General features: G+C 34.0%; 1 protein-coding gene across 1 annotated transcript; it reads left to right on the forward strand.

Moving 5' to 3' along the window:
• The first annotated feature begins 3,913 nt into the window (after positions 1-3,913).
• MRPL11 (mitochondrial ribosomal protein L11) lies at positions 3,914-4,819 on the forward strand. The gene has a single exon (XM_088849202.1). It carries the CDS (start codon positions 4,239-4,241, stop codon positions 4,704-4,706), a length of 468 nt encoding a protein of 155 aa, XP_088705328.1. The 5' UTR covers positions 3,914-4,238; the 3' UTR covers positions 4,707-4,819.
• The last annotated feature ends 8,500 nt before the right edge of the window (positions 4,820-13,319 follow it).

A 13,319-nucleotide genomic window follows, 5' to 3' on the forward strand; every position in this document is an offset into this window, starting at 1 on the left:
TCTTTTGTTTGCTTCCTGTTGCACTGAAATCTTGTACGAAATCTATCCCACCTCATCATTTACATTGACCTCTCTCTCTCTCACACACACACTCGACTGCCCCTTTTTTGTTCATGGCCATCACCTTCAGAAATTTAGAATTCTCTCCTCTCTCTGTATATTTCTCCCTTTGTTTTCGCATTAGCTGTCTCAAAGCAAAGCAGCTTCAATGCACACTTATAAATTCCCCTCTTCCTTTCCTGTCAATCAAATGAAGCTAGAGAGTCATTTACCTGACTAGCAGAAAACTACCTACGGCGAGGCTGTCTATTTCTATTGCTTTGACTGAAACCCGAAAACCTATTTTAAATATATTACTAGGATCTGAAATTCTGCAACTTCTTGATTTATATTGCTATCAATTCTATTAATTTTGAACCATTGAATTTGTTTATTTGTTTATTAGTGGAAGGTAAATGGTCTCGAGATTCTTTAAAGTTTTCCTTACCAAGGTTTACATATGTTAGGATTTATGAAGCCTCTTAGATGCGGAAATAGGAATATGCAATTCTTTAAAGTTTTTCTTATTAAGGTTTACATATGTCAGGAGTTGGGATTTAAGAATGCTCTTAGATGCGGAAATAATCCAAAAGTTGGAATCCATGAACATCGTGTACTTACCTAGCTAGAAACGTACACTATTTAGAAACAAAATATGCGAGAGCACGAGTCATAATACGAGAAATAAAGCATGAAATACAAACACACACGTGCTACAAGAGCATAAAGATTTACATGGTTCATTTCAAGATGATTACATCCATGGGCACGACAAATCGAAATTCACTATATATACATTATAGATTTTGAGATATAGAGCTACCTCTATAACTCGGGTCAAAACTTAGTCAAGTTTTACAAAACCCTGTCGAGTAAGTTCTTTTATACCCAGTCTCCCGATCGGGACCACCTATCGATCTTTCATCTCTATTTCACAACTAAACCACTATTCAAGAAGAGATCATCTCTATTCTACAATTAAACCACTCTTTAGGAAGAGATCATCTACCTTTCACACCATTTTTCTACAAAAAAAACCAATCTCTCACTCTACCGGAGGTAAATTTTTTCTCCATAGAAAGCTTTCTTTTCTCTAAAGGGATGCATTATCGATGCTCGCTTCTCTCTCTAGAGGAAGTCACCTCACACCAAATAAGAAATTTCCTATGTGTTACATATATCTTAAGAACTAAAAGATACATCCAGAATCCTAATTTTTTAATAATTCGATTTTGTTTTGAGAAACTTATCAATATCAATCACACATTTCCTTATGATGGGTGATTTTGGATAATCACCATATCCAACCACGTAACCTATCAATTTTAAACGATCAAAATATGAGGCCCCTCTAGACCCTACGGGAAGAAGCTGAAGATAATTGAAAAGTCCATGGTGGAGGCACCCTTTTCAAATCGTGTGCCCTATTTCTGAGAGATACTTGATATTTGAAATACATTTTAAGGTAAATGCATTTCCCCTTGGATCCAACATTTGAAAACTTAAAAGATGGTACAAATATGATGGTTTTAAATGGTCAAAAGGTAAAATTTAAATGGTCGTTTTAAAGGTTTAAATTCATTTTTTCACTTTTAGTGTGAAATTTTGTCCCAGTCCCGCCTCCACGCTAGGCTCATGCACCAAAACCCCCCATACAAAAATAATTCCTCGTCTAGTTAATAAAATTTAGGGAAATTTATCTAAAGGAAAAAGTTTATATAAGGATGCTACCTTATAATGTACATCATTAGAAAAAGGTAGTTTTAATGTTGAAAAACCCTTTGATTGATCATCTCGACATCGAGGTGTATGACTATGAAAACTAAAAAGATTTTAAGTCTCAAAAATAGTGCATTTTACAACATATTATCTACACCGTCCATTTTCAAGATTTTCATATGTTTATAAATCTAATTGATTTTAATCATTTTTTTAAATTTAAAATTTATAATTAGATATAAAAATATATTTTGAGATAATTTTAAGAATATTTTACATCAAAATTACATACCATGATAAAATTTGAAGGTGCACCTTACCTCTACACCTACGGATGCATCCATATGCAAAGTGCACCCTTATATAAATATTCATGAGGATGAGCTATCCGCTTTATTATGGGGGAGTAATTTAATGCAATGGTTTTGTAGTAAATTCAAAAATCATGTGAGGGTCTAACCCCAATTTTTAAATATACAATCTTTTAATTAAAATAAATAACAACAAAATAAATAAATAAATAAAATTGAAAACACACATTAGAAAGTAATTTTTGAGCCCAATTAACTTAGACCCATTTTGGTTAGACACTTATATCTAGAAGGATTTTTTGTTCTTTCTAAAATTTTTAGATGACTTTATTATCGTTAGATGAACAATATATATATATATATATATATATATATATATATATATATATATATATATATATATATATTGAATTCGTAAAGACCTAGACTTTGAATTTCACCAAATCGATGATCAAGATTCGTTGTTGTAGGGGCACTCGTTTTTTTTTTTGGGTAATTAAGTGGGAACGCCAAGGCCCTACCCGTTTTTTGAAATTTTAGCGGCTTTTTAATACATTATGTGATAATGATAGCTTAGACCTTAGCTGAGGCACAAGTGATGCTACCACTACGACTTCAACCCCAGGGTACTCATTTTGACCCTATCTTAAGTGCAAATTGAATTTTATTTTTTCAGAAGTTGATTGATTATAGGTATGAAGAGAAGGTCTTTGTAATTTTGTAGGCCATACAACTGCCACGAATATAATTTTTTAAAATTTTTGTTTTATAATATTGTTATAATAATACTTTGACATGAAATCACTCCCCTTTAATATTATATAGCGATTTAATTTCAAAACACCCTGCACATAATCATGAGTTGAAATAATTGCACTGGGTAAAATGTTGAATAACTCTCTCATGAGTATTTTGATTACCTTTTATAAATTTATGGGATTATTTATAAAAATAAGTATGCGAAGGTCACAATTACTCTTGTTCTTTAAATTTCAAAATTGGTGATTGTAAGAGTATCATTAAAAGTACACCATTATAACTCACCTGAATTGTGAAATATCATCCGATTGATTATCTCGATATGAATATAAAAGGAAAGGTAAATTGTTTCATGCGGGACCACATGACTACATATGCACTCCAAAAATTCTAAAGCATCCATCTTAAAGATGGGTACAAGTAGTGTTCTATCTAAAAACAATAGAAACTAACTGTCCAAATGTTTTTTTACTAGAATTATTTTTTGTAGTTTTTAAAATTTACTCTTTTTTTCATATTCATGATCTCCATCTTAGAGAATACATGTCATCAAAAATTAAGTCTAAAAATCCATCTACAAAATAGATTTACTAATAGGCTCGCACATTAAAAGACTGGCAGCATAGAAACTGGTTAAAAAAAAAAAACATATTTTAAACCTCAAAAAATATTACATTTTGGGACAAAAAAAGTTTATAAAGAGCCAAGGTTTTAAAAAATGAAATTTGAGCCTACCTCAAAAATTTCACTAGAAGAAAGTTGTTTTGATGCCCAAATATCTTCAAATTGATCATCTCGACATCACAAAGCATGGACACGAGAAAAAATAGATTCAAGTTTTAAAAATAATATATTTTTTAACATATTTTTGGAACGTCAATTTTTAAGGTTTTCAAGTTTTTATAAATTTGTAAATTACACTATTTTTTAAGCTTTAAAATTTATAAATAAATATAAAAAAATATTTTAAAGCTGTCGTAAAGATTTCGAATATTAACCGCATTTCTCAATACTATTTGAAAGTAGGCTCTAATTTGATTGTCTAAAGCCTAAGCTCCGTACAAACCGCATCCTTTTGCGACACACCATCCATTTTCAATATTTTTTAGTGCACGTAGAGCTACCGCATCAACATTTTTTTTTTACGCTTTAAATATTGAAAATAAATTTTCAATCCTCGTAGAGATTTTCATCGAACGCCTACGGGCTTTACTCTACAATCACATTGCACGGATGGATATGATGAAGGTTTTGTAGAAAAACCTATGTGCTCTCTCTGCTTCCTCATTTTCTCTCTCTACATGATTCGAACCTCCTTTGCCAAAACAGCAAAAACCCTCTCTCTCTCTCTCTCTCTCTCTCTACTGAGCCTTCCATTCTCTTTCTTCTCTTTCTCTCTCTAGGCGACCTATGTCTGCTCTCAAAGAGGGACTAACCCGGAGGCCAGTGGCGGCCACCATCAAGCTAACTGTACCAGCCGGCCAAGCTCGACCAGCCCCACCAGTTGGTCCAGCTCTTGGTCAATATCGCCTCAATCTGATGGCGTTTTGCAAGGATTTCAATGCAAGAACCCAGAAATACAAGCCTGAGACTCCAATGGCTGTCTCTATAACAGCTTACAAGGATAATACCTTTGATTTCACTGTAAAATCTCCTTCTGTTACTTGGTATTTGAAGAAAGCAGCTGGTATTGAATCAGGGAGTAGCAAGCCTGGTCATGTAGTTTCAGGAACAATAACATTGAAGCATATTTATGAGATTGCAAAGGTGAAGCAACAGGATCCATATTGCCAATACAAGTCTTTGGAGTCGATTTGTAAGTCGATTATAGGCACTGCAAATGCAATGGGGCTTAAGGTTTTGAAGGAGTTAGAGTAATGGGTTTTTCTGTTTTAGGTTGAATGTGGTGTTAAGGGAATTGGAATGAGAAACTTTGTGATGTGTTTCTGTTTAAGAATGAATATGAGGAAATGCAAAAAAAAGTTTTGTCTTTTTTAGTGTGTTTCTAATTGCTATTTGGAGGTTAAGAAATTTGTGTTTTTTTTTTTAATAAGTCTTTTGGAATTTAAAATGACGAAATGCAATGAAAAGTTTTGGTTTTTTTTAGTGTGTTTCTAATTGCTCTTTGGAGGTGACATTTGTTTTTTTTCAATAAGTCTTATTGGAATTTAGGAAATGTAAATGAGGATCTTTAAATTTTTTATTTGGGTTTTTTCTTTTTTAGTTATTTCTGTTGTGATCAATACTTTGCATAAACATCCCAGTATGGAGTGGGATAAACATCTCAGTATGGAGTGGGATAGGTATTGGGGAAGAATACTTTGGATTCGAGTCATCAAATATGTAATTTTTTGTTCTAAAGGAATTGGAACTTTTATGTTTTCCATTTGCAGGTTTTTTTGTTTTTGGTGCCTTCTTAAGATTGTTAGCCCTTGCTTATAATTACTCTGTGACTTTTAAAAGTGGTGGTTGTGGAAATAGCACACATGTTGAGTTGAGTGTTTGGGAAACGATATTTAAAGGTTTCCATTCATCCATTAACCATATTTTTTATTTAATAAGTATTACAGGTATTTCTTTGAATGTTTGGGAAACGATATTTAAAGGTTTCCATTCATCCATTAACGATATTTTTTATTTAATAAGTATTATAGGTATGTAAGAAATGGAAATGAGGATGTTTAATTTTTTTTATTTGGATTTTTTCTCTTTTGGTTATTTCTGTTGTGATAATACTACATTTTCGGACGTCTTGCATAGTTTTGCACAAACATCACAGTATCTGTTGTGATCAATACTACATTTTGGGACGTCTTGCATGGTTTTGCACAAACATCACAGTATCTGTTGTGTTCGATATTGGGACGTCTTGCATGGTTTTGCACAAACATCACAGTATCTGTTGCGATCGATACTACATTTTGGGACATCTTGGGTGGTTTTGCACAAGCATAACAGTATGGGGACGTCTTGCATGGTTTTGCACAAGCATAACAGTATGGGGACGTCTTGCATAGTTTTGCACAAACATCACAGTATGGAGTGGGATAAGCGTACAGTATGGAGTGGGATAGGCGGGGTGAACATCACAGTATGGAGTAGGATAGGCATACAGTAATGGAGTGGGATAGGCATTGGGGAAGGTTACTTTGGAATCGAATCACAAATAGGTAATTTTTGGTTCTAAAGAAATTGGAACTAAAAATAGTTTTGTTTTCTATTTATATGTGTTTTTTTTTTTGCTTTCTTAATATTGCTAGGACTTGCTTATATTACTCATTTATGTGACTGCTAAACTTGCTTATATTACTCTTTTCTGTGACTGCTAAGAGTGGTGGTTGTGAAAATAGCACCGAGTTGAATCTTTGGGAAAAGATATTTAAAGGTTTCCATTCATTCAATATCCATCTTATTGATAGTTTGTGTTACTTACATTGACACACTCTATATGAACATAAATCATGCAGTTCATGAGTAGGACGGCTCTATAGGCTGTGGACAAGCACATAATGTCCAACACTATCCCTTGTTAGAGGAAACCTAAGCAATGTGCAAATATGTAATGTCTAATTTTGCAACATAATGACATTATAGTGTGCACTGTTCACCAAAAACTCGTTGCTGAGAAAGCAATCTTTGCGTGTAACAATTGTTTTACCAAGAGCTAAGGCCTGTCTCTAAACATAGTCTTTTGCTATTTCTACCTTGTGAATTGTTTATAATACAACTGCTGTAGCCAGTACATGGAGCTATCTCTGTATTTAAATGCTGATCATCCTCAATTCATTTATTTCGAGCATGGTATTATAGCCTGGACAAGCTATTGATTGGTGTACTTGACTATCACAAGCTATTGTTCTCGCTATTTGACGGTGAATATCTCTCTACCAAACCACAAATCTCTCTCTCTCTCTCTCTATTGACGAGATTCTCTCTCTTTCTCTGTAAGAGAATTGTGGTGTGTGAGAGACAACAGGGGCATATCTGTCATCAGTTTGAGACCTGAGATTACATGAAAAAGAGGAGCTAAATAAATTTCTTATCTTTGGAGGATAATTGTATTTGATGGTTCTCAAACACCGTCCTCTTGTTTTTGAGGATCCCTCTATTAGAAAAGAAGTTGGTAGTAGTAGTAGGAGGGAGATAAGGGAGGGGGAAAGTAAGGCATTGAGAAACACCAGCATCAACAGGAGGTTAGAGAGAGAAGAATCGCCAATGCCGATGTGGGATGCAATTCTCATTTTCGGATTGATATATTCTCTCATTTGAAGTAGACAAGAAAAATTGGGAAGGAAACAGTCTTATTCTCCTCTCTTAAGTGGATAGGAAAAGTTGGGGAAGGATGTAACACATGGTGAATTGGGTTTTAATAGTATTAGGTTCTACAAAAAGAAGGGGGGGAGAGGTGATCAACTACAATCATGATTTTTTTCTCTTAAGAGTTTGTTGTTTGCCATGCCTTTGTCTCTGTAGATTACTGTTCAAATTCCCATTTGCGAATATGTGGGCTCTTCCTGATCCTGCCGTCGAGCATTGCCTCATCCTCATTGACTTCTTGATTGTGGATTGGGCCCAATTAATTTGTAAACGTGTAGTAGATGATGTGGTGGGGGCAAAACTAATTAGTATTAAATGGTAACCTTAAGGAGGTGGAGTCAAGCTACCTTTTGGTACGGGGAAATGGAAGGTGAAGTTTCGAGGAAATGGTAATATACCCTTTTTCAATATTACTTTTCATGTCCGACTCCAAAGAAAAGAGGATTACATAGGGACTTCTTATATCAAGACAATGATGAAGCGTACAAGTATGATTTGTCAAATGGGAGGAGATTTGTGAGCCCATGAATAATGGGGCTTGGGATATGACATTCTGCAGTACGTGGGGCTAGCATGTTCTAAGAAAGGTCCAGGCTAAAGGAGGTGGGTTGTGTTAGGTAGGCAGCTAACGTAAAACTTTGTCAAAACTTTCTATGAATCCTGAATGGGCAGAATGACAGACCAAGATTCGTGTAGCCAGACCAAGATTCGTGTAGCCGACCCCAAATAGTTGCAAAAAAAGCTCTGATGATGATGATGGTGATGATGATAATGATTTGACTATCACAAATCAAACGTCGACAATCATGGGAGAGAATCTCCATCCAGCTCTAGAGTAATTTATTTTTAAGAAATAAATTATGCAGCCGTGGCTATAATAACAGAGTTTGGTGCTTTACTTCAGCGCATGTTTTAGATACCAATCCTTGCTTCTGGTTATACGAATGCATAGGGACTAAGAAATGCAAGAAAGTCAGTAATATCTTTAGGAACCGTGAAGTCAGTATGAAGACAATTATGGAGTTCCAGATATTTGAAGTGTAAGGAAAACAACTACTTGTTGATTTCTGTTAATGTGCTTGAGGATTTTTCTAGCCCTGACATATTCAGTATTGCATAATTTCTTTTGATTGTGATGTACTATTGCATAGTTACTTTGAGTAAGCTATACTTTTGTTTGTTATATCCTGCCTTACTGAGACAGTTCAATTTGGTCATATCTTTATGTACAATCAACTTCCTGGTTCACATTGAAGTTTCCCAATCCGAGCTACATTACTTTTAGAGACAGTAATGTCCTCAGCACAACGAAGAAGATGAGACATTCAAAATAACATAGGGAAAAAAAAAATATAGAAAAGAAAAATAGCTGAAAAGAAAGGAAAATCCTTTAAAATCAGATCATTGTATAGATGTTTGAAATCTTGCAGAGCCAACCCTTGGGGCTTGCTATTCATCAAGAAAAAACCCTTTGAGCATGCTTAATATTTCAAACCATGTAGTACCTGCTTCAGTTTGCAAAGATGTTGAGTATAGTGCGATCTCTGATTGCTTGCAAGCATATAGATTTCTATTTTCTTTTCTTATTAAATGAATGTGGTTATAAATCAACTGCTAGGTGTTATTTTGTCAAAGGTGATGCCATTGTTTCATAAATACATTCTTACAAAGAAAGTTTAATATAATCTTGTCCCTCCAACAAAGAAGTAAAAAGCACAATGTAGTTTTGTGGATTGTTTTAGATGCTTCACAATTGAGACTTGCATTATTTCTCAGTTTGGAAAATACTTTGTCTCGGTTTGGAAAGGTTACGGTAGTTTGACTAGCTTCATTTGAACTGGGGTTTGTTTTTGCATGGTGAATTTTCTAGTGATATTTACTATCCTCAAAAAATATCATCATCAGGACTTAGAAGATTGGTTTTGTTTTGGTAATTTGGTTTGATCAACAGAGCAGCAAAACCAGGTTTGATTTGTTTTCCTTTTCATCTCTTGGGGAATTGTTTCTTAGGGATAGTCCATATCTTTAACAACCAGATTTTACCAGTTTCCCTTTTATATCTGAAGGGACTAACTTTGGTATGGTATACAAGTTCATTTTATTTTTTTCAAGTCTTACTGAAATATAGGTTCATGTGATGTTGCATGGATGATACATGAGTTGGCTTTCGGGTATCTACTGGTTTGGTTGGAGTCTATCTGATGATACATTTTCTAGTGTCTTGCAAGAAGCAGTGAGATTATGGTTAGCAGAATCCACGTGGGTTTTGAAGTCCACGGTACTTCAATGGTATAAGGTCGATTCCTTAGATATGTATCCAAGGAGATCAGTGACACATTGTCTACTAGCCAAGTACTTGGGGAAATTTTGGCACTAATTGGGTGTATTTAAGTGCATGCATGTAATGCATATACTTATAGAACGGGTTCTATGATCCGTATATTGTCAGATTCTGGTTTGCCCCACCACTATTAGTCACTGTCCACGGATTTGAGGCTGATGACCACAGACTTTCTATAGTTATGTGAACCATTAGCGTCCTTCCCCTTGAAATAATATTTTCCTTGATATAGAATCAAGGGAATTTGATCAAAACGAACCTCAGATGTACCATTTAACCTCCCATACATTTTCTTTTAATCTAGATTGAGAAAAGAGTTAAACGACATATCATCGTATTCACCTTTCCATCAAAACTTGTGGGAGAGACTATTCTGTTTCACCTTTCAATCAAAAGGTGTTTTAGTCAAAACCAGTTTCCTCAAGCTCTCCCAAACTGTCCTATGTCTCCTCCTCTTTTCCTACCTTGCGAAGGCCTATCTCCTTCAAACCTGTCTCCTCTCTCTCTAAACAGACCACTCTGTCTTCTCTTTCTAGATCTGACTTTTCATCACACACTTCCCAACAGCTCCCTTCATCCTTGCAGTTAACACCACCCTTTTCTCTCTCTCATCTCCATCTCCGTCCCCATCCTCTCTCTAGGCTTTCCGGACTTCGCTTCCCTCAACTGATTTCTCTTAATTCTTTCTGGTTGCAGCTGCTATCCTCTATTCCACAATCCGCACAAACGCTCTGGTGGTCTGCAACTTGGCCATGGTAGTGAGTGGTATAGAGAATTGCAATGGATTTGTTACCATTTTGAAGGTCTATAGTTTAATGAGGGGAAGACCAACCACTTCCATCTCATTCTCTTTGTGCTCCAATCTTAACTTGGCTGCAGTCTAGGCCCTGTTTAAGTACGGTCAAAGTTTCTTGTTACTTATCTGCATCTTCTTATCATCCTGAGATGAATTGGGAAGGGCCATTTGCTCGTCTACTTCATTATTCACAATGCTTGATTTGCTAATGTGGTGTCGGTTTGTGGTCTTTAAGACTTGCAAGCTTGCTTCTCTCTCAGAACCAAAGGATTTTTGGTGTTTATTGAGAGTATTGGATGATGAAGTAGGTGTCAAATTCATGCTCTTAGAAGGTGTCGTGTGTTTCGTATTGGGTTTTGGCCTGCTTATTCTAACCTGATTATAAAGCTCCCATCTCTACTAGTTACTCTCTAGTTTTTTTCGGATCTGATTATTTCTCTGTATGTGTGTATATGTGAGTGTGTCAATCATGGATCTTTTCATGCTGTGTGTGTGCGTGCATGTTGCTATCTGGTATGGAGCTTTTCTTTCTAGCTGTCTGTGGGATACGAATGACAGAATGAGAAAGCACTTTTCAATTTTTTCTTTTGACAAAAAGAAAAAAAAAGAAGCAGCACTTTTCAAAGGCAGAGGCTTATCCATCAGGACATAACTCTCTTCTCCACCCCTTGTTCTCTACCCAAGCTCTCTGTGCACTACTATTCAAGACTCATGGTGCTAAGTTAGTTTAGAGAAAGGAGTAGGGAGAGCTTGGTTTTTTCGGTTGGGGGGTCGGTTGTGGCTAGCAAGTAGGGAGAGAAAGGGGTCATGTAATGGAGGAACCGAGTAGTGTTGATTGAGGGAAGAATTAGGGACAAGTTGTGATGGATGTATTTATCAAAAAATTATTATGTATTGTTTGAAAAAATGATGTATGTATTAAAAAATTATTATTATTTGTTTAAAAAAAATATGAAGATGACATAAATATCTTTTTTTTTTAGTGACATTTATATAAAGAAAAAGTTTATATAGAGCTGAAGCTCTAAACAAACAAATTAAAGCCCACCTTCCAAATATCTTCAAATTGATCTTCTTGAAATCAAGATGTATGGACATGACAAAAAAATAGATTTCAAGTTTTGGAAATATGTATCTTGTAACACATTTTTGGACTATCAATTTTCAAGTTTTCATGGATTTGTTCGATCTATGCTATTTTTTAAGTTTTAAATTTATTATTAAAGATGAAAATATATTTTGAGGCTATCACAAAGATTTTCAGGATTGAAGGTGCACTTTACTTTGATTGTTTAGAGTTTCGGCTCTATACAAACTGCACCTTTTGTATAAAAACACTTACTTGATGAACAAGATACCACAAAAAATAATTTTTTTTTTTTTAAAAAAAACCACATAGTTATTAAATTGGCCTCTTCACAATACTTAAGTCTAATCTTGTATTTTGAAATGTTATATATATATATATATATATATATATATATATATATATATATATATATATATATATATATATATATATATATATATATATATATATATGTGTGGATTCTATACGCCCACTAGCTGACCGCTACAATAAACGCCGATAGCCCAAATTGAATCTGGGCCGATCTGACAGTCACGATCTTTTTTCGTGTTTTAATTTAATTTTTTTTTTTTTCTATAAATCCAAATCGCTTGAAATTTTAGGTGTACATTCTTCTCATCAAGGCGCACCTAATAAAAATATAAAAAAAAATAATTCACAAAAAAATGATCAAAATACTCTCGAAACTTTACTGGGGTGTTTTGATCAATTTTTTTCATGTAAAATATTTTTTATATATTTTTTGAAGATTCACCTATTTTTTATTTATACAGGTTCTAAATTTCAGATCAATCCAATTTGTAAAAAAAAAAAAAAAAATTCAAACACTACCGGACATTCGGGATCGTTAGATTGGCCTAGATTCAATCTAGATAGTTGGCGTTTATTGTAGCATAACGCCATTGGCTGACATGATCTTTTTCCTATATATATATATATATATATATATATATATATATATATATAGAAAAAGCTGGGGTTAGCACACTAGCTCATATGAACATATGAGACCAACGGCTCAGATTGAATCTCGGTCGATCTGACGATCACAGATATCCGATAGTGTTTGAATTTTATTTATTTTTCTACAAATTCAAATCACTTGAAATTTTAGGTGTGTGTTATTCTCATCAAAGCGCACCTAATAAAAATATATAACAAAAATTATTTGTGAAAAAAAATGACCAAAATACCTCTCGAAATTTTTTAGGGGTATTTTGATTAATATATTTTGATGTAAAATAATTTTTTAATATTTTTCGAAGATTCAGTTCTTTTTTTTTTAACGCACGCTTAAAATTTCAAGTGATTTGGAAATACTATCGGATATCCGTGATCGTCAGATCAGCCCTGATTCAATCCAAACCATTAGACTCGTATGTTCATATATGCTAGTAGGTTAACCCAGCTTTATATAAATATATATATATAATGATTTCATATTTACTATATCATTATAATATAATAAAAATACACTGGATAACCATATTCGGACCCAGTTTGGGGGTTGGGGACAGAGAGAGGTATTTGGTTTACCAGTTGGGAAAGGGAGGCGCCTAATTCTCTCCCGTTCAATAGCTTTCGACAATGAAAATATTTAGCTTGAAGCAAGAAAGACCAAATACGTCAAAGCTCAATGCTTCACTTGGCCAAGGAATAATGGTGAATTTTTATATGTTATAAATGTTGACATTGGATAATGGTTCAAAACTTCCAAATGTGTATATATGTTGGATGCAATTTCTACATGACATAAGCTTTATGGAGAAAACCTTGCATTTCGAACATGAGAAATCTCTTTAAAATTTTGTTTGCACCACTTATTATGAAATTTGTAGCTCAAAAATAGTATAAATCTTATGAATCCGTGAGCACTTGAAAATAAACGTCTAGATAATGTGTTACAATACATTTATACTATTTAGGACTTGAAATCTTATTTTTTTT

Source organism: Amborella trichopoda, chromosome 10 (assembly GCF_054954075.1).
Source record: "Amborella trichopoda isolate Santa Cruz 75 chromosome 10, AtrichopodaSantaCruz75HAP2 v2.0, whole genome shotgun sequence".
In the NCBI taxonomy this organism is placed as follows: domain Eukaryota; kingdom Viridiplantae; phylum Streptophyta; class Magnoliopsida; order Amborellales; family Amborellaceae; genus Amborella; species Amborella trichopoda.

Coding starts and splice junctions, on each gene's coding strand:
- MRPL11 (XM_088849202.1), top strand. CDS start 4,239: ATGTCTGCTCTCAAAGAGGGACTAACCCGGAGGCCAGTGGCGGCCACC.